The 23,155-nt window shown below is 41.0% G+C and overlaps 1 protein-coding gene across 1 annotated transcript in view; it reads right to left on the bottom strand.

Moving 5' to 3' along the window:
• The window catches only part of LOC139292319 (myosin-10), a 52,547-nt gene extending 33,194 nt beyond the window's left edge, over positions 1-19,353 (bottom strand). The window contains exons 1-3 of the mRNA XM_070914629.1: positions 19,009-19,353; positions 11,893-12,049; positions 873-900 (exon numbers count right to left, since the gene is read on the bottom strand). Of these exons, the coding sequence (XP_070770730.1) occupies positions 873-900; positions 11,893-12,049; positions 19,009-19,353 (530 nt within the window). The remainder of the gene's footprint in view (positions 1-872; positions 901-11,892; positions 12,050-19,008) is intronic.
• Between the last annotated feature and the right edge of the window lie 3,802 nt (positions 19,354-23,155).

Below are 23,155 nucleotides of genomic sequence, written 5' to 3'. Positions count from 1 at the left end.
AACTCACATAAGGCAGCAGAGGCACCGTAAATGAAGGGAACAATGTCAGTTGTTTAGTACTAGGTTACATGGGTTGAGTTCAAATTAATTTAGTGTTAGTTCTCATTTGTTCAAACTAGATTTTTTTAGTGACAGCCCTGCAATATGTTTAAGGCTTTGTTTGTGGTGTGTATTAAAGAGAAATATTTTGTAAGGTGTGTTGACAGCCTGTGTGTCTATAGAAGGGACTAAATAACACAATAACACAACACCTTGCCATTCACCCTGCATGAGTAAAAGGGCTGCTGCATGGTTAATGTCTTGATACCCTCTCTGGCATTTCTCTTTGCTGACATTTCTGTCATCTGTAGACACTTGTCACTGAAAAGACGCCAGAGGGCTGCGTCGCACAAATGTCAGGCATTTCTCAGACCCACATTTCTCACTTTTCTCTCAAGTAGTGACAGTCTGGACAGTGTCACTGAGATACACCATTTAAAATAACTGTCAAGGCCCTGGGGGCAGCTGGTTCACTTGCACTGTTCCTGAACTTGTGTAATTATCAGTAAATGCATTATTGTCATTTAATTCAGACACAAAAAAAGGGGGGAAAAGCCTTGGTGAAACACTGCACCATGTGATGTTATTTCCGAGAATATAAAGGGGAAAGGAGACATGCATGAGGGGAGGGTAATGAATGAACCATGAACCTTAAGCTATCAATATGGCCAGTTTATCCCAGCAATATAATATGCAGAGGTATACAGGTGTGGGGTCGGGGTACCTAAAATGATTTTATCAACAATAACCATAATATGCTTCAATAACAGTTTCAACAAAGCAAAGTGTTTATATAAAATTCATGCAGTAGTGGCCTGAGCCTGTATACTCACGTGCAAAGAATGGATTGGTCCTCTCGATCTGTGGGAGACAAAAAGAGGGAAAGAGGGGAGGAGGAGGTGAAAATAAAGTCAACCTCAGCAGTCTTTGATTCAGTTTCCACTGTGTTTTCACAAGGTTTGACTGACAACCTCATCACCAAAACACACTGCAAAAAGTAAAGTCTTAACAGCAGATTGTGGATTTGAAGGTCAAAGTCAAGCTTAAGCGTGTGCATGTCAGCTTGCCATCAAAAGTTTTGAATATCATGTTTTTCACAGCCTGAGACTCATTTTTTTTTATCAGAAAAAGAAAATTACTTTTGTCAGGGCATATTTCTCAGTAGGCTCATGCTTCACAGCATTACACCACGCTTATTTCCTAGTATGCAATGTCAGAAATGTCAGAAAGGCAGAAAAGGGGGACTGTGAAGTCAAATCACTGCATGGGAGAGATAAGGCAACTGTAATGTCAGCTTTATATTGGTAAATACAGGGTGGCTAATAATTCCTGATTTTATATGTATACATATATTTATATATGTATAATATATAAGTACAGATGGAACTATATTTTACACAAGTACATATCGATTAACTCAGATTTGGAACATACAGTAGAAAACACATATGATCCATTTCAGGTTGCATGCAGCTTTATTGAACCAACTTTACAGAATTAAATTTAAAAATGTCTTTTCCAAGAGTGTCCTGGCCAAGATAGGCAGCCATGCCAATTAGTTACACATAAACAACATAATCACTATAGCCTGATAGATATAGGATTTCTAAGGCCAATACTGACGTCAATATTTGGGAATTTCACAAATCCCATTAAGACATATCAGCAGATAGTAATTAGTTTTCATAAACACATAACATAAACAACAATCTTGATATTGGGATTGTGACCAAGATACATACCAATTCTAAATTACCCCAAACCTAGTTTCATTTCTGTACTTATTGGCCGACATATACACCGATACCAACAGCGTCAGAAATATAGGCACTGGGGGGCAAGGGAAAAAATGCCTCAAGAAATCTCAGAATGCCCCTAAAGACCATGATTGATGATGATTGCCCCCAAGATTTATCCTAATCCCAATTATGCCATCATTGTATTTTCATTCAATTCATTTAATTTCCATTTCCGTCTCTAACACACGCACGCACATACAAACAACATTGTTGTTCACACTACGCTACTGTTACGATACCTGGCTGGCAGAGGCCATATTTGTACTTTTATCATCTGTTTGGGTTTTACTGGATGTAGACTATTATAATGAAGGATCTCTAAAATGTCAGCTAGATTAGTAAAATGAAATGTGTAAAAGCTTGACTGAACATGGCGTCAATCACTTAGAGCATGATGTCACAAATAGTGATCCAGTTCTTTTCTTGTTCATGTGTGCTGTGCTGAGGGCAATTATCACTGTGGTCATGTGGCAATAAAATATGACATCTAACGCGTCTCCATTAATCTCTGGGGTATTCCGGTGTGTCTTGTGAGCTTGACGTGGGGCAGATCAGAGTCATCTAGAGGCCTAACAGGGGAAAATAAAGGTGATGATGTCATGGGAAAACTGTGCTTTGTATTCCCGTCAATACAAAGGCAGAGGGCCTCCTGTCCAGTCACATGGCTGGCTGAGCAGCAAGAAGCCCAAAGATTAGATAAGTCATCAGGCTCTCTTCATGCTGCACTCTACTGACTTAATGTTGCGGGTTGGATCTGTAGCCATGTTTGGGGAGCAGAAAGCAGTTCATCAAAGTGGGCTCAAAGCTGTCCTGTGATTGGTTTGAGATTTATGTGATTTATTTAATTTCAGCTACGACAGTTTCCTGTATCTCCATTTGATGAGTAAGTGCCTGTTCATCAAGGGGCCTGATCTCAGAGGCCATTAATATTCTAACTGTATTGCAGAGTCTACATCTTTGTTAATTGAAGGAGTTACCGGTGATTGGTGATTGACAACTGGTGCATTAGTAGATTGACTTGGGAGAGATAAGCCATCAATACCTCAGGGAAGTGGTTCAGTGTGACTAAACAAGCCAATTCTAGCCTTAACATTCATATTTATTCTAAAATGAATTCAGTAGCTCACTAACAGCCTAAAAACAGTCTGCTCAAGTTTGCCCTGAGCAAACGGTTGCAAGGCAACAAGAGCTTGCATTAATTTACTTTGTACAACAGGCAGAAAATGATACACACTGATAAAATATAATTTCTCTGTTCCTGAATGGGCCGTCAAAACCTGCTAATTCTGCTGTATTAGATCACTTCATAAAAATAAGATTCTTTGCAAAGGAAAGAATGAAAAACTGGATGAGAAAAGACAAACTACAGTGTGGATGGTTTCCTCTGCCATTCCAGCACCAAGCTAACAAAATATACATGATTAAAATCACAGCAGTAGAGGTGGCTGTAAGAGAGAGCTGATTGTTTAACCATGAGGAGCAGCAGAGCACACACAGCAGAATGCTAGTGGTCCAGTCCTTGATTGTACTAATTCAGTTTAGCATGTTTAGTCTGACGGCTCCCTGATCTACTCGACATGAAAAAGGAGGGAGGACACTCATTTTGTATTCAGACTTCCAGATTATTTTATATATGTAGGAACACTCACATGTATACAACCTGCAGGCCGGGATCCCACCAGGGGGTCCCAAGATTAATCACAAAATTATTATATTTAATTTTCTATAATTTTGCTTTTTCTTGAGAAATATAAATCAACACAATCCAAAAATAACACACCCTGGATGAACTGTTCACAACTGGCACTCAAGGCTATAACATGTGATGAGGGAAGGATGTTAGGTACCACTGCTCTAAACCATGCTGTGAATCATTTTGTACATGTAGAGTCCCAGGCTGGACCACTCTGCCAAAGGTGAAGAAGGTTTCCTGGTCTGAAGTGCTGACTGCGGGGTAAAATGATGGAAGGTTATCTGACTGAGGACACAGCTGGATGGCTCATCAGGGACAACCTGGGTTTCCTGGCTTTGACCAGGAACTTCCTGCAGTTAAGTACCTTAACAAGGGGAACTGGCCTCACAAACATGCATGCAAGCTCACGCACACACTAACACTACTCCATTCCTTCAGGATCTCTCAAGCTATCACGTCAACTGCTGCTCCGTGCATGACAGCACACATGCAAACACAATCCCCCCTATACCCCCACCTCTTTCTCATCTCTCTTCACATTCACATCCCTATCTGAATCAGACACAGACACAACACCGCTCAGAAAGCTACTGTCTCCTTTATCAGACTGGCTGCAGACACACTGGAAAGATATGATCCAGTCATTGTGAGACAGTTCACTTCCATTCATCTATTTGCCAGCGCTGCTGCAACATTCACCATGTCTCCAGACTGTAAAGAGATGATTAACGGCAGAGGACTGTCGCTCTGTGCGGATCATAACTACCCAAGCAGGGGCTGTTATTTACGTAACATTACTTGATGGTCATGAGGACTGCTTTTGTGGGTTTCGCATGATTGGTAATGTTCTTGCCAGCTTCACATGACTCCATTATGTTGGGTAGGCAGTGAAGATTCCCCCAGGATATATAGTAGTATTAGTTAAAGAGAAAGCTGAAGTTTGAAACATTGTCAGATCATAAAAATAGTAGGATTGTATAAAAGTTGGAGTAAAGCAGACGATCTTCAGGGCGTTTCAGACATACAGGTTTAAAATATATCATATCATGCCCCAGGCTACACAGATGTCTATAAAGTAGTCTTCAGAAAGGGTCTGCGTCAATGGTCTTACAAACTGGTGACAGTGAAACATTTGAGGATGTCTTGCAGCTTTGAAATAAACACAGCAGCTCTGCATGTGGTGCTTCTCCCACTAAGGAGAGAAGAGAAGGAGTGGGGGGGAGATGGGGAGCTGATCTCAGCTCACGACAGTGAGCTCATTGTGAGGCTGTGGCACGCTGGGCTTGGGCCAGTGTCTGCCACTGATGGCTAGTGCCTGTATTTAGGAGTGGCAATGAAGTGCAAACACTCACCTCAGAAACGTTACTGAAGTGTCACAGCAGGACAAAAACTCCACAAAACCACAGTGATGTAAATAGAAGAACACATTAGTTGAATGCTAAGGGTGATGAAGACAAATCCATGAGCTGTCTCATTAACAGGAGGAAATAGAGATGTGTCTCTATGCTGCCTGTGAAGGAAAAGGGAGCTATAATGTTACTGATGGTGTTTGCTTAGGTACAGACAGTATATTAAACCATTACCCAAGTCATTAACTAGCAGTTCTAAATGTTATTTCAGTAAATGAGCGTCCACTCAACTATAAAATGAAAATCAAAGACCTAATTTCCTCTTCAGTAGCATACAGGGCTGTCCACTGCTTACTGAATCCATTCTCATAAAGCAAATATCTACAACAAATACTTGTTAGAATGCATCAATTACACAGCTGAAATACACACTTGTTCTTAATGGAAACCTGAATGCTAATAACAAATCCACAATGAACTGTGCAGCCATAGCAGACGCTTCCTTAAAGGCTCTGCACACCCATACAGGTGTTTTCAGTTACTTGTGTGAGTGGACTATCAGTGTGTTGGGGCTTTAAAGACAACAACAATTAATGCAGACACCATACTTACTTCAAACATAATATTATTTTCTAGTCCACAACATCGTTTTTTATGAACCTGGGTGGCAACAACCAACCTTTTGGTCGCAGTGCACCTCTAACCTTTAAGCTGCCACCTCTAACCCACAAAAAACCTCACAGCTTCAATTTTGTTTTAAGTGCATTAATGCAATCCTGCAAATCTAGCCATACATCCAGCTATGACGTAACACTGACCAACATCAGAGACAAAAAAACACTTCCAAAACTGCATAATGATTATGCATGGACTACCACCAATCTTTCCAACTAAAATAAAGTAGTGGGTCGAGTAAACCATGTGGCAATTATGGGATTTGCTTCGAAGCACACTTGGATGGAGCAGGAGTGTTGGCATGAAACTAAACTATAACAACAACAGAACAGAAATCTTAAGCATTGCTGATTTTGAAGACTTCTGGGTGTCGTGTCCTTTCTGGTATGGAAAATCTCATAACACAGAGGGGGCTTGTGATTGTGTATTAGTGTAACACCTCAGAGCAGTTATACTTATGACAGGGCGCCGAATGGGGCTTTACAGCCTATTAAAAAAAGGCTATAGTCATGTGTGCAGTGGCATGAACCAATACTTGTCTTTCATCTTACTGTGCCTTCCAAATATAAGAAAACCATTTACTATTGGTCTAAAGGGATTGGACTATCCCTTTACATACAGGTATCTATCAATACGATTTTAAAAGTCAAAGAAGTCAATCGTTTTAAACCATCCATTTTAGGGCTATAATGGCAAAGGCCTCTGGTGTGGGCAGAACTGGGGCTGATGCTTCAGCCAAGGACTTACAGATGGAAACAAACGCAATGGAGATTCAGAGTATTTGCTTTCCTGCGTGGAGAATTTCTGAGAAGGAAAGTGTGCAATGAAATCTGATAGGGAGATTAACTGTGTTTGATTAATATCTACATCAGGTGCAAAATAAATCAGTGGTGACAGTAATAGAGGTGACTGAAAGGGAGGAGGACGAAAAATCATTGAGTGTGAAAGGGAAAATAAGACATACTGAAGGTGATATATTTAATATGGAACAAGAAAGACAAAGCAGTAATAAATCTACTTTAGCTCATAATATTATATAATGAAATATTGGTCCGATGCGCAGTCTCCTTTCCAGTAGCCAATGTAAAGAAAATAGCCACCAGGTGAAATTTGGACATAAAGAACTATCTGAGACTTTACGAGCAACACTCATATAAACTAAGTCTACCAGAAATCATTTCACGCTGGGTGACAATAACGTGAAGGTATTTGTGCTGTTGATCCACATCATTTCTAAGACGGATGGAGGTACATTAAGCAACAAAAGTGGAATCAGCTGCACCGGCAATCACAATTACGAATTTTGCGAGCTCTCTTTGTGGAGATACTTCATCAGTCACACAAGCTTTCTGATCAACGGTTGTGTTCAGTCTCCCAAATAGACTGGCCATGCTAACTGGACTTAAGACACTGACCTATAGGCCTACACTGCTGGGGGACTTCCCATGATGCACTGAGCTTTCCTCCTCTCCCTCCTCATCTTTGCACATTCATCACAGTCCAATGCATGTTACTAACTTTATTTCTTCCCCGGAGTTTCTTTGTGCTTTGTCGACTCGTAGGTCGCTGTGGATCGTGGTCCTGGTACGCCTGGGTGCTGCTGCCGCCATGGGCCTGCCTGACTCTCATCTCTACAGTTATTATGTTTAGTCGTAGTTCTGTTACTATTAAAGCTCCTATTATTAATCTAAGCTAATATTATAGCTACTTCTACTGTTAGTGCTGCCATACATCTTTGCCTACCTGTCTGTCTGTCTGTCTGTCTGTCTATCTCTGTCTCTCTCTCTCTCTCTCTCTCTCAAACCCAACCGGTCAAAGCAGATGACCGCCCACCTAGAGTCTGGTTCTGCTCGAGGTTTCTGCCTCTTAAAAGGAAGTTTTTCCTTGCCACTGTCGCCAAAGTGCTTGCTCATGGTGGGAACTGTTGGGTCTCTGTAATAACATTATAAAGAGTCGGTCTAGACCTGCTCTATTTTGTAAAGTGTCATGAGATGACTTTTGTTGTGATTTGGCGCTATATAAATAAAATTGAATTGAATTGAATTGAATTGACCTCAACATAAGACGCTACACCTCTGAACAAGCCACATCTTTGCTCACAACAAAACAGACATTTTATCTTTGGTCACGGCTGTACCACTATGTTTGATCCAATCCTGGTCAAACAGATGTTTCATTTTATTGGAATATATAATTAGTGCTTCTGGGTTACAATTTGTGAATGAATGTAAATCAGTTGAAAGTGTCTATATGTGGGTCTGTGTGTCAGGGAGGAAAGCATTATCTTGATGCACACAAGGTCTCCAGAGAGCTCCTTAATTTTGGCAGCATGAAGAAGATATACTATTCAGTGTTCCTCTCTGATGGTTTTAGTCACCTGTCCTATTAGATTTAATTTGATGGAGATACAGAAGAACTTAAAACACAAAGTAATAGTGATGGTTATAGTTCCAGCTGTGATAGTACTATTAAGGATAAAACTGTGACCTTCAGTGGGATCTATTACATAGAAAACAGGAGTGCTCCTTCAGTCACTGACTGTGTGGTTTCACTGTCCACAACCACATCTGCTCCAAGGTTTTTTTGGAGGGGAAAAAAGAGCAACCTTTGGCAGAAAAAGAACAATAGTTTCAGTGATTGTAAATCTGTCCCCACATCTCCTTGTGGCATCTTTTTTGAAAAATGGTGGATCGCTTTTTCAAAAGAAAAATTTCCTGTGAGCTTAATGCGCTCTGGTGTGCCCAGGAGGAGGTTTGAGGTTGAAAGAGCCCAGCATCAAGCCAGGGTTCAAAAGGCCATCAAAGCCATTACTGTTTGCTATAGACCTCATTGGTGCCAGGTGGGCCAGAGTTTGCCTAGAAAGTACACTGTGCCATTGTAAACATTCCCAAGATCATTTGATCACACATTCCTGAGAGTATAGGTTACACTGTACACTTCAGGGATCATGCTTTGCATTCTTCAAACAATTTGTTTAATCTTCTATCAATATCAGTAATGCTGCTGACATGTGAGATGAGAAGGGCTGTGTTCATTGTTGACTAAATGAACCTCTATGAGAGAAATCAAAGAGCTGTGCTTTGGGAAAAACCTCATGGAGCTAAGATGGATCTAACTGGACTTGACCTCACGCCCTGATTAAACACCAGGGAGAGACTCAAGAAGGGGGGTCTTTCACCATTTCTACAGAAACAAAGACCCCCTGTTTCAAAACCCCACCTAGGGACACCTTCAGTGCTGTTGATGCCTGTCCACTCTTGGAATCCATCACAACTGCTGACAAGACCTGTCCTGTAACACATGTTTTCATTCAAGCAAGGATCAGCATTTCCTTACAACACATTTCCAGATATGATAAAACTAGCTTCTTGTGCATCAGTGAGTTCACATCGGCTGAGCAGCTAGGGCAATTATGTAAAGTATCTGGGCCGCTAATCAATGACAGATGTGCAGTAAGTTCTAGAGGTCTGCTTACACACCCCGTCTTTGTTGGGTAACACCTCATTTAACCTCCCATCTGAGCACTGACTGGCTTCACAGCAATGCTGAGGCAATTAACAGATCCCTGTGAGGTTTAGACACCCTTCAGCCGTAAATATGATTTGCCAAACTGTTCAGCTCCAAAGGTCGTAAATTAGAGGCAACAAATTATGTGTCTCAAGTGTTCTTTCTTGTTCAGATGGCAATTGACGCTGCAAAGTCTAAACATGAAGTGTGAAAGGTCTGATACTAACGACTGAAACATTCTGAGATAACAGCGACTGGGTTGGGCAATATGGTGAAGATTGTCAGAAATGTTCTTTGGTTGTATTGGACTAGGGCTTAAACAAACGATTATTTAAATTTGCTTATCTGTTCCATGTGGAAAAATGGTCTTTACAATTTCAATAGACCAAGGAGACATCTTCACATTGTTTGTTATGTCCAACAAAAACCCAAAGATATGAAACTTACAATGATATTAAACAGATAAGCTGAAAATCCTCATATTTGATAAACTGAAAACAGTGATTCTGAATGGCATTTTTCCTTGATAAATGACTTAAATGATTAATTGATTTAATCAAAATTGTTGTTTTCGACTAATGAATTAAACAATAAATTGTTTCAGTACTATACTGGACCATTGAAGGCAATGTTGCACAATTGCTTAATTGTAATGCAATTTTTGTATCTTGTCAGGTATTTAATTTGCTGAATGAGCCAAAAACAGACATTCACATCATTACAGCAATATAAAATTACATATAACCTGACAGACAATTTCATCCATATCGCCAACTCCTAACAGGGACACCTAAGAAATGTGATGAATTCTGCCAAATTGTTTGGCTTTCCAGTGACTTTACCACTTGGAGAAAAGAGAAAACCCCCACCAGTGCTAATCTTTACAGCTGGATATTATTCACTCAAATTAACCAGGCTCCTGAAATGCTCAGGGCCACAGCTGAACAGCAGCTGGCGTCCACTAATCTCCAACCCACAAACCTCCTTTTTAACCACAACTTAATTTCTGATACGTCCACAACTGGAAATGGGTTGGAGTACCAGTGCATGAAAAATTACAGGGCATGCTTGTGTACTCTGAGACATAGAGTAAATACATGCAGCATTTTGAAAAGCTCGAGGGCAGAGGTCACTGCTTCAAGAAAATAAGAAAACGCACAAATATGTTGGAATCATTAATTGACAGGTCTCCCAGCTCTGCCCCATGCGTCCATGTCCATTCATGTAGAAACACAGTGTGTAGAGAATAGAGGGTGTGAAGAAAAAAGGAGGAGGTGACAACAAGAAACTAGCCTGACTAAATGACGAGCTGGCAGAGTTCCACAACAGCTACAGCGGGGCTACTACTGAAACTATGTTCCTGTGCTTGTACATCATCAGCTGTGAAGAGATTATACCATTCAATCAACACCACAACAAACATCTTTGGAATAAAGCTTAGAAAGTATCACTATAAGAAAACTATGTATAAAAAATTGCAGTAAAAAAAGGGGGTAGTAAAATAAATGTCTTGCAATTGTCACTTATGACAGTAGTTTTTGTGTAAAGAGAGTGCAGGTATCATCAAGCTACTTGTTGACACAACCGAAACTTCCTTCTGTGTACTAACATGGGGAGAGCAAAGCCTAAAAGGACTGACAGGACTGTCCAGTTTGTCACCACCCCCACTGGTCGGCCCTCGCAATCACACAAAGGACCTATTGTCGAGCACAATGGGGTCACCCTCTCTGTTCTCGCTGGTCTGATCCCAGTCAGTCACTGCTCAGAGAGCCTTGGACACTTGCCATCTACCAGGCAAGTATCTTTGAAGACATCGTTCTGAGTGGATGGCCTTCACTGGCAAGATGTTATGTTCCTAGATGAATTAAAACAGAATATACGCGACAACTGGGGCAGACTGGATGCCACAGATGACAGTGTCATGCTGTTCAAGTATCACTTAAAGTAACGGGAAAGATGTGCAAATATGTTGAACATCCGTGCTACGACAGTAGTCATATTTGTGTGGATTAATAGAGACAGATGCTTGAAAATAACAAAACTAATGCTTTAGCTGTATGAAGGCCTGACCTGAATTAAAAAACACACTACTATGTCTATATTTTCATGGTGCTTTCATCCAAGAAACTTAAGATACCGCAGGTCTTTCCTCCTGGCTGCTGTCAGGCTTTACAATCAGCACTGCTCCCAGTAGACCACGCACACCAAATTGGACAATCCAGCTTTTATGTGAAATCATGTTGTAGCCACTACAAACTCATGCTTTGGCCCCTTGTTCTGTGCATTCTTCAAATTACTGGCAAAATCACAATCTCGATGAGACAGAAATATGCCACCAAAATGCTATAAAGGCATTAGGTTCTTCTTTAAGACCAGGTAGCATCAACTAATCACATCTGAGGAGATGGGACTACAGAATACAGGTGTGCAGGTAACAGTGTATGCAGAGGAAACAAGAACAAATTGATTCTTAATAGTATGTAATATAATGTAGAAGGAGAAAGAGACAACCTAGTACAGTAAGTTGGCTGTAACATATCCACGTAACACTGACACACACAGAAAACACTTCAAAGTCAGCGAGAGTGATAATCGCATCATGTCTAGTTAAACAATGAAAATATGGTGAGTAGATGTGACCTTTTAAGGACACACAGCAGGCAGGGTGTAGTAATATAAACAGATTTCTGAACACTAAAAACAAGTCATGATTTAACACACAACCTTTGAAGCCAATACACTGACTTAAATGGTACTTTAATGTAAGTCAAAGTGGTTGTTCCTCTATGTGAGGTGGACGGAGGTAGATGAGAAGCAGAAACACTCTTACCTTGTAGCATGCATCTGTATGCAGACTCTGAGATGGCGTAGATGTGAGGCGGCATTTCGTGCCTCTTTTTGCCCCGGTACATCTCGATGATGTTGTCTGAGTAGATGGGCAGGTTTTTGTAGGGATTTATAACCACACAGAAGAGACCGGAGTACGTCTATAAAAACAAAGAAAGGAAGCATGGTTGACTGTTAATTCATCACACTCGAAACAGTTAACATTTCATAGTGTTTAAGTATTTACATGCATTGATTATACTGAGCACTGAATGGACAGTGAATAAGCATAAAAAGGACTCTAAGATCCTTTTAGTGCGCAGTCATAGGAACAAAATAACATTTAAGGAATTTAGAGGGAACAGTGCTGAGAGTGGATTTTATTGGACGCTGATGATGCTACCTGTAGATGTACATTTTTTATTAGTTATTACGTCAACAAACTCTCTTAACCGCACAAATCTTCGTAAATCGCTCGTTTCAGCCTGATGAATGCCATCTTTTCATGAGGAGGTGCACGTTTGTGAGATTACATCATTTGCATAATCGACATCCCAAAAATTGCCATGTCAGACTGACTGTTCTGCTGCATTTGTGGGTCCATGACTAATATCAGAGGCAGTCAAGGGGACATGAAAGAAACTGAGATATTAGTAGAGAGAACATTATAGCCTAGAGTATGTGAAGTTACACATAAAATAATTGAACACTATAACCCTTCTCCTCCCTCCTTCCACTGGTTTGACTTGTCGAAGCAATAGCCATGTCCTTGTATTGTCATACAAATTTATAATAAATTCTAAATGGGAAAACCTGTATGACTCATACGACAGGTCTGGACCACCAAAGAGAAAAGTGCAAGTAAGAATTTGTTTAAAAAGTGGTCACAAATTCTTTTAAATCCCTTGTACACTACGTGCCACAGAATGAGTGGTTCTTGCGCGAGGCCCGTTGTGTTGTGCAGATTATGAATTCACGGCTCATGCCAGAGAATTGTGCACGGCTGCAGGTTTCTGGCACACTGCCAAGCATCCTACAGTATTTAAGATCCTTGCTCCGCTCACTTATCCTCCTCACGTGTGCCAATTCTCCATCTCCTTTGTCTCTACATTAAACTGGTGAAATTTCACCCAGACATTGTTTGACTGAAATCAGGGGTGGTGATTTTAATCCACAACTGTACATTGGTCCCTCAGCTGTATAACGCAGACAGACATGCAGTCAGACAGGCCAGGACAGGGTTAATCCCTGACATGTCTGCTGCTGCTGCTATTGGAACACTCCAATAACTCAAGAGTGCATGGGGTACACAGTATATAGTTGACGTTGCCGGATTAAGGCTTTGTGAATCACACATCGATAACTGGGATCAAAAGTCTTAATACATCATGGCAATAAAAACTTTGCAGCCAAAATTGCAGTCATCTATCTGTCAGTCATGATCATGCTTTAAATTAAGATGAAAAGAGGGTGTCCACAGCCTTTTTCTCCTCCCTCTGCGGACCAGACATGTCAATTTACTGCTCTCTATTCTCTTCTCTCATCCTTATCATTCATCCATGTACCAACTTTCCTTCTGCTTTTTACTCCTTTACGCTGCATCCCTCCCTGTCTTTTCACCTTTCTGATCTCTGTGCGAAGCCGGGCCGCAGAGCCACATTCTTTTAATTATGTCGTCTGTGGCGGCCAGTGGGCTGCAAGGGGCCCAGGGACTGCTAACCCAGTTGTTGAACTGGAACAATGGTGACATGACCAAAGCATGCTGTGGGAGCAGAGTGGATTTAGTGTGTGTGTGTGTGCGTGTGTGTGTGTGCGTGTGTGACTGAGTGAGAAATAAGGCTCTGACAAACACATCACAACTGTCACCTGGCTAAAGGTTCACACATACACAACACATATCTATCGTCTGATACTGTGGACCCTAAAATCACATGGCAATGTTACTGCAACACTCAACCAGAGCTGGGCAAAAATTAAATATTATCACTTAATATATGCATTGCCTAACATAACAAGTTATAATAGTTATTATCGTTAGATGTATTATCATTTTTAGGATTTTCTTCTACTAAAAAACACAAAAATGTTATGGTAAACAAAAACAACATTGTTTTAATAATATAGCCAAAAAACAATGTTTATTAATTAATTTATTCCATATTTCCCAAACCTTCAGTCAAATAATTTTTTTTAATGAAATTCAAACACTGCTGGTGATGGAGACCAAAGTTGCTAAAATCGGGCTGAAATTGTAGCCCTGTCAGAAATGTATATAATGAGAGGATCTCACTGATGTCACTGGTGGTGATCGTGTGTTGCTGTAGCCCACGTGTGTGCATGTGTGTGTGTGTGTGTGTGTGTGGGTGTGTGTGTGTGTGTGTGTGTGTGTGTGTGTGTGTGTGTGTGAAGGGGAGGGGGGGGGGGGGGGGGGGGTGTAATGTCACCAGATGGCCATCAACCCCCCCACCTCTTCCATTTGCACAGATGCTTTAGACACAGCACTGTGCTGCAACCTGGCCACATAAAGATTTGTTACTCTGGAAAAAACGGCAGGAACATTGTTGTTCATTGATCAATGAGGCCAGCACTCACACCTCACTAACTGTAACTAAAAAAAAAATACACTTCATGCAGTTCAAGAGAATATAGAGCCGTCGCCATAATAACCCCTTCCCAAACCCCCTATGGTGGGCAGAGTGCCAGGCAGACAGATCAGTGCTCCTGACCCAGCATGGGCCATAGGCAGTGGGGACAGGGATGACTCAGCTGGCTGTCCTTGACGGCAGACTCCAGGGGGTGTTTGGGGGATTAATGGGGCTCTGAGGCCAAGGGGACACCTACACAACCAGGCATAACAAGACACCAGCCAGCCAGCGTGTTGTGAATCATTCCTTTTTCAAAATGCAGAGTTTGCACAAAGGAATGTCACAGGAAAGTTACCACTACAATCAACAATATAGCTGATAGATGAACTACATATGTATCTTTGACTACATAATGATGGTTATTTTGAGCTGATAAATGGATTTGAGCTGGTCAGAGAGACTATGGTCAACAGAAGAGAACTCTGACACAGTTGAAAGGGTTCCCAGCCCTCCGGAAATGTCCAAATACATGTCTGTGAACCAAGCAGTGCTTAGCAACAGGGCCTCAGCCTCTCTCAATGGAAAAGGGGGAAATATTTTCTGGGGTCTCTGCTATTGCATGAATTAGTGCTCTCCATTCTGACATAACTGGGCTAACTGGGCTTTACCACGTCTGTCAAACCCTAAAACCCACGTAAGTATCTTTGCCGACTTCCCAAGGAAATTAAGGAATACATTTGCCTTACAAAACACATTTTAATTATGTCCAATAGTGCCCAGACAGACCATGAAGTTTCTCATAGCGCAGTATTTGCTCTAAATCTCTAGGTGCTCTTAATCTCACTCAACAGCACTTGATTAAAATGACGAACCTGTCATCACTGTGTGCTTTTGACTGCTTACGAGAGGGAGCTAACCCAATTTCAAACAGCTTTGACAGCTGAAAGGAGAGGAATCCGTGTAACAAGGAAGATGACAGTGTAAAAAAAAAAAAAAGACTTCAAAAAAGACTGAATGCAAATAATCTGAGGAATTATAGTGGGACGCCTCCATTAAGCAGCATAACTCTACTAGTGTGTCACTATTAGTGTGATGTTGCACAGAAACTGAGTCACTGAGTTGGGTTTTACCAATGTCTCCACCTCTACACAGGACAGAGAAAACCCAGGCAACTGGCAAGAGTCCCAATCAAGGCAAGGGTTGGATGAAATGGACTTGTAACTACCATTAGCAGTGATTCTTAATGCAGTGGCTGTGCATCATTGTGGTCTAGATGTGAATGGAGACCAGCGAAGCAACTGTGTGAAGATAAAGACTCATAACATTATTAGTATGTAGCAAAAAATATAAGAATCTTTGACTGGCCTGATGTTTATTTTCTTGATAAAAGACATTCAAGCAAAAAAAGATTTTACTAACAGGTTTCAGATGAGAACAAAGAGACCCATGCTCCAGTAAGAGGCGGGCTTAATGAGCAGAGAAATAGCCTGCCAATACAGGCATACAAGTATCCACATAAAGCTCTCTGGAGCCTGGAGCTGCTAACCATCTTCTTCAGGATGTACACGCTGCACCATCAATACAACAAAGGATGAGCATGTAGTGGCCTGCATTCAATAATACATCACAGTGACATCATTACTATACCCATTCCTCTTTTCTTCTGAGCCACTGGGTTGAACCATATTTGGTCAACCATGCTAATCAGCAATGCCAGGCATGACATTGTATATCCATCAAAATTTCAATGACTGAAACATGTTTTGAACATAAGAAGTTTCACATTTCTTCAGTCCATAAAGTCCTTCTTAATTCGTTCTGATGTCAACAAGTTTGAATCATCCACTGCCTGATGTGTGAATGGAAGTCATCAGAGAGGTTAACATGTCAGTGTTGTGCTATGCTGGTCTGACTTGATAGGTCACACAATCCTCAAAAGGAGGACAGGAAAACATGCAGAGTCTGGAATGCTAAAGCAAATGACCAACACAGTTCAGCATGCATGCAACTCAAATCTCTTAAAACTCCTTGTTCATTAGCTTCACACGTGGGGACTTAGGCTTTGCGGAGAAATCAAAAAGATGGTAATTTAGCAGCACAAAAATAGACTAAGCAGGCAAACTGGATCAGAAGAAAGGCACATCTGTAACCCTCAGAAGAAATATTCAAAAGCTGACATGGATTGACTGTTAATAAAGCATCGGCTTTCTGACAGCAAAACTGGAAAAAAATGTCAGTTATTTGAGCAAACAGCTGTTGGTTATCAGTGAACACAAAGAACAGTGTTAAGGCGGTTTGGTTACAGTGTGACTCAGCACAGGCCTCCCTGAGCTAAAAGATGGGGCTGGGGTCACGTCTTTCTCCCTTATAAGCCTTCTGGAAATACTGAAAAATACAAAGATGTTCTTTTAACTTGGGCTGAATAAATAAAAGTGAACTTAATAACCAGATTGCTGCAGCTGGTGTGGGGAAAAGGAGAGTTTTGCTATAGCACATATACAATCTGGAACCAACGATTAACTTTTGTCAAGAGGTCTGAAAAGAGATTGCCTATGATTTATGTTAAATCAAGGTCATGGTAAGGTCATCATTGTTCTAATATGGTGGCAAACAACTTCTGCTCTCAGGAGATACAAACAAAGCAGTCTCTTTGCAGGGAGCCTTCAGTAGACAGCGACCACATGGCAGAGCTCACACTGCCAGACTTTGCCGGTTACAACCGAAAATACATTACATCAATTATTATATGTGGTGAAATGTTATATTTAGCCACAATACAGCAGAACACCAGAAAACATCAATGTTAGAGTGTCAGATTTTGGTTTTTATTCTGTCATGTTGGAAGGTGCCATTCTTACTACTGTGTCACATTTGTGCTTTGTGAAAGTCTTAACAAATATATATGTAAATAATCATTTGTCACATACTTTTACTAATACTGCTCACAAAAGACACCACCTGTAGTAGACTCAACAGACCATGATATAACGTATCTAAAACTAAAGTGATCAGTCAATCAACAAAATATTGATGACTGATTGATGATTATCTGAGTTTTGGACAGCTGGTCGGACAAAACAAGCAATCTGAAGGCATCATGTGGGCTCTGACCAGCATCTGTCACCATTTTCTAACATTTTATAGACCAAACAGTTAATTGATCAATTGAGAAAATAATAGTCATATTAATCAATAATGAAAACAATTATTGATTGCAGACCTACACGTATCCATAACATAACACTAGGACTTGCTAAAAAGCATCAAGGAAATGTAGCAAATCATTTAATAGGACGAAGGTCAAGTGAAGAGGGTAAAATAATAAAGTTCAAACGTTAATGTAAAACAGCTCTTGGAATAGACTGAATATCACAGACCGTTTGAATCCCGACATGGTAAGAATACCTGCGAATGTTCTTCTTTCCTTTAATTCTTCCCCTGAGGGACATAATGCCATTATGCTGGTGGTTTGGCAGGCCATCTACTGGATGATGACAGTGATGTAATTATGCCTCATCAACAGAAAGAATGCACAGCGTCTTCATTAACCTTTCAAATGTCATGACTTCATCCATAAAGCTTCCAAAGCTCCCTCTCAATGGCCAAAGCAGAAAACCACAAAAGTACTTTCAACTGCAGCTCATTTCCCTTAAAACCTAATATAATCCCCTGACCTAAAAGGAAAGCTTTTTTGAAATTATGTACATGTAAGAAGTAAATGATTTCAGACAATCCCTGCTGTAACCATTTTTTTCTGATATCACTTTACATAAATCTCGTAATGAGTTCCACCGTCTAAATCCAAATAATTTACTGAGTAAGTAATCAAGCAATATGACTGAATAAGGAAACAAACCATCCTTCTCACACTCTGCCCTAAGTAACACCTAGTTTAGCAAAGCTCATTTCTGTCATTGTGACTAGGCCTCTAAGTGTGAACCCCCTCAGTCTCTGCCTCCTGCCTTGGTCTCAGGTGGCCCACAAGCTCTATGTCTGCGCTATTCCAGGAATGCATGTCACTAAGTGGGTCATAATCACAGGGGAAATCGGCAGCTTATGTAGGACATGATGGCTTGTTCATTGAGGGAAATTTGATTCTTAGTCTCTTGAATTCTTAGACTCAAATATGAAATGCTACAGACAAGATATGTAGATGTTTTGGTTAGAATGGACCAGATAAGTTTAATGAGCATATTACGCACATTTTGCATTGATGATTGTCATGCCACCACTGCACTGACTATATGAATGAAGCAATTCTGGAGGAATTCAGTAATGTGGTAAAATGCACTACATTACAGCACACTGTCCACTGATTTGGCTTCCCAAGGCATTACACTGGGCTTACTTGATGTAAATCTACTAAACTAAACTAAAAAGAGACTAAACTAGACTAAAAAGAAAATATTTATCACAAAGTTAGTATTTATTGAGGGGCTAATGGACAGTTTGATGGAACTGTTTACATCAACTCTTGTGCTGACAAAGTGATAAATCACAACAATGAAACTGACGAGTGGATGACAAATACTCACATAGATGAGGCCAGAGTAGTAGCGGTCTTTGAGGTTGTGAAGCACGGAGGCTTCGTTCAGGCAGGTGAGTTCAGCCATGTCCTCGACTTTGCTGAACTTTGGCGGGTTCATCTTCTGGATATCATCCTTGTTGACCACCGCCTTCTTACCATTCTCTGCCAGCTCCACCACCACCTCATCTCCACGCTCCTCTCGAATACTGGCAGCCTCGAAGCCATGGCGTTCTGATGGGATCCACACTAGCCTCTTGGCAGTCCAGTCGGCCTGTGCGGCCGGGTTGTAGACCACAGCGCGGTCCACAAAGAGGTACCGCTCCGGGTCCTCCTGACCACTCCTCTGTGACATTGCTGCTGGAGACCAGAAGCAGAACACTCTAGGCCACCTGTAGAGAGGAGAGAAAGTATGATGTTTATCTGACCAACAAAAAAAAAGTGACACCATTCACTTTGTAGAGCACAGATGAGATCACCACTATGACTGAAGACAGCAGATATCTTGACTTGTCATAGAAGGAAAAGCACAGGTGTTACTAATAACATTAACTATTTATTAGAATGCTTTGTTCTATCAAAATGTGCCAGTAAGCCATGACAGTGAGAGAGTGATTCAGCATGCACAATACCAGGACCCTGAAACTGAAACAGCCATCATTCATTTCCTTATTTACACCTGGGCTTTTGTCAAAATGTCCTCTTTAAAAGTCTTCCACACAGTCAGAGATATGGTATAGGTATAAAGATAAAGTATGCGTCCTGGTCACAGCTCAGTTATAAAATCCTGCGTAACTGCTGACAGTGCTGTCAGCCAAAGAGTCAATGACGCTGGGCAGCAGCAGAGGGGGTTATACCAGCATCTGGTTTGAAAGTGGTTTAGCACCAGAGCTAAAAGCGTCGAAACTGCTTACAGGAATGACATGTGCTTCCATCTCCCTTCTCCATTTCCATTACTGTTAGTTGTTACAGTAGTTAGGTCATTTTTGGATCGGACAAGGTTTGTAACATGGATAGCCTTCCATGCTGTTATCATGCGTTGCTCTGTATATAATGATGCAACTTAAAAAAACAATTGTGATTTAACTGACAAAATAAGTTTTGACTCGGGCGCCTCTCAACTTTTAATTCAAATCATTGACGTTTAGTGGCCAGCCCTTGTTGAGTGGGAGGCTTGTGAGAATGTACTACTCCTCTGTCATGATCTATGTATTATATATCACAATATCAACTCTTCACAATATAATACATTTTCTGGGAAAGCACTTGAAAAATTGTTTTGTTTGTCGGTAATTTTGTAAAAAAATGGTAAAATAACCAGACAAGAACGTCTTAAACCAAACTTGATGCAAAAACATATTTAAAAAATCCAGTATTGCCATAAAGCAGGTCCTGGCTCATTGATTTGCACAATTGATGACAATAGCTAAATTCAGCCATGGATGTTAAAGAAAGTGTTGCCATGGTAAACTGGTACAGCAAAATCTCTGACTGTCGATATCTATATCATATCACTGTATATATCGCCATATCGCCCAACCCTGATGCCAAACTACCTGGACTAGATCTAACTGTTTGGTGGTGGCACCATGACTAAGATTTTGACGATTTCAGTGGAGATATCGATTCAACCAAGCTGCAATCAATACAGCTGAATGTTGAAGCGGATGGTAAAGTGCTTTAAGGACAATGCAGCTTCTCTAATGGCTGCTAAATGCAGAGTCCAAGAAAACTCTTCTTTGTATTTCAGGTGACTGGAATCCCTCAAATAACAAAAATGTATATTTCTTCCACAACAAGTTAGGCTTTCAATAGCTAATGCCATAATTTCTAGCTTATCACAGTCATCCATGGTGGTTTCTGCTCACCTGTCAAAAATCAGCGACTTGTGATGGCCAACCTTATATTAATGTACTATTAAAAAAATGTGGTCATCTGAAAACATTGGACCCTCTCTGTGTACCTGAGTGAGTAAGTGTATGCATCGTCTGAAGAAGACTAATGTCTCAATCATTATTTATAGTAGCAGTTACAGTAAAGATTTCTGAATCATCATCTCTTATAAACGGTGACAGAATGAGAGGGGAGCACCTGTTATCTTACTTTTTTGAGATTTTTTTTTCTGACCAAATTAGAGAAATTTAAACCAAATAAAAATGTAATGTTATTTATATTCTGTCTTTTAGTTGGAGTCATTTGCCGTCTATCCTTTGCTTTAGGGCAATTTTTGCAGAGGGACTTGTTTGGCCCACACAGACTGGTGTGTGAGCTCCAAGCCTTTACACCTCCATCCCTGTGCATAACCAACCCACATGTACAGTAATTTCACCATTTGAGCGTCTTCAACAGCCAAGGGAAACCTTGGCTGTTTTGTAATACAAATAAGGGAGAAGTTTTCTGAGCCATAAACCAAGGCAATTTACTTTCAAATAATATAATTACAGCTGAAACGATTAGTCGATTTGATGAAGGACAGAAAATTAGTCAATTAACAGTCAATTAATTGTTTAGGTAATTTTTGATCAAGAATTGCCAAACATTCCCTAGTTTCAGCATCTCAGTTGTGAGGATTTTCTGTTTTTCTTTGACTTCTTTGACAGTATATTTAATATATTTCGGGTTTAATTTGTTGGTTGGACAAAACAAGCAATTTGATGATATCTCCTTGGGCTTTAGGTAACAGTGACAGGCATTTTTCACTATTTTCTGACATTTTATAGACCAAACGATTTATCGATAATAAAAATAATCATTAGTTGCTGTCCTATATATAATACGAAATGACTGGTCAGTGGTTTTAAGCTTACTATGTTATTAATAGAGGATGCAATTATAACATCAAATTGATAAAAGCATACACTTCCAAAAACTGAGCTGAAAACAGACAGGACAGAGTCACTTTGTAAAACTTGGCACTTGATGCCCTCAACAGCTGATGCACAATCTAAATGTTAGCCATGACAGAAACACCACTCCAGCTTGCTTCTTATTAATCTGAGACAACATCAGCTGCTGATTGCTCAGAGATATTTAACCCACAATCAAGTCCCATGCTTATATCAGGCGGTGGTTAGAAACGAATCTGGGTCAGGTCAGGGGATGGGGGATAAGTGTGTGGCTGCTGGCTGCCGTGTCACTGCATCCCTTCACTCCGAGCTCGAAAACAGCAACTTTCATCCCTCATTCAGCTCTAGGCCACGGGAATATATAGCACACCACACCTCCGGAAGGATATTTCAGCAGGGGAGGGTCAAGATATTGCAATTAGCTGTGAAAATAGCTCGCAGGGACTGATATACCCCGGCTGGGCCAAACAGCTGCATTGGCTAGGTTAGCTTGCTAACGTTAGCTTAAAGTTGGCGTGCTGTGCTTCATATCCCACCAGCTCGAAAAAGATGCCTGCAAGGACTCGACAGCTCTGATTGACCAACTAAACACAACTTGGGGTCTACAGCGGCGCGTCTGTTACTTGCAGCAATTAGAAGGTGAACACAAATTCCCAAATAGTCTAATGTCTATGCAAATGAGAGTTTTAGGGCTGAACTGAGCAGCCTCCTCAGACAAAATCCCATCATGGGTGTGGGTGGCTCAAAGACGTCTGGGTGGGGATAAAAGCAAGCGGACAATGACCACACCGTTTCAGGGTAACTCTTAAAGATTCAACTTCTAAAACAGATTCCTGCAACAAAATATAAATTTAAGACTGTGTAAGACTAGTATGAATAGCACGTTGGCTCTGCGGCGCCGGCTAACATTAGCAAAGCTGATGGTCCTCCATCATTGAAAAGTCATGGCACAATAATCCGCTAGCTAACGTTAACGGTTACTGTTGCTAACCACTTACATCCTCACTACAACGACCGGCCCTGGCTTCTCTGCTGAACTTACCACACACAGTAGATGAAGAAACCCGGCCCGGGTGTTTATCAGTATCCAGTAGGTAAATGTGATAATCCTCCAGTGCGTGGTAAAATAGCCCCTTCTTTCGCCCGCTCTCTCATCAGTGGTACTCCCCCACCATCCAGCACCAGCACCCTCTCAACCGAACTCTCGCCGGCCAGGGAGGATGCACCGCACCGCCGCACTCTTTTTGGGTAACGCCCACAACACAAATATGGAATGTGATTGGCTCTCAAAGTCTGATGCCTAACCGCGAT

The sequence above is a fragment of the Enoplosus armatus genome, chromosome 2 (assembly GCF_043641665.1).
Source record: "Enoplosus armatus isolate fEnoArm2 chromosome 2, fEnoArm2.hap1, whole genome shotgun sequence".
Taxonomy (NCBI): Eukaryota; Metazoa; Chordata; class Actinopteri; order Centrarchiformes; family Enoplosidae; genus Enoplosus; species Enoplosus armatus.
Note: the sequence above shows the minus strand (reverse complement) of the source record. Positions and strands in the feature narration are given on the sequence as shown.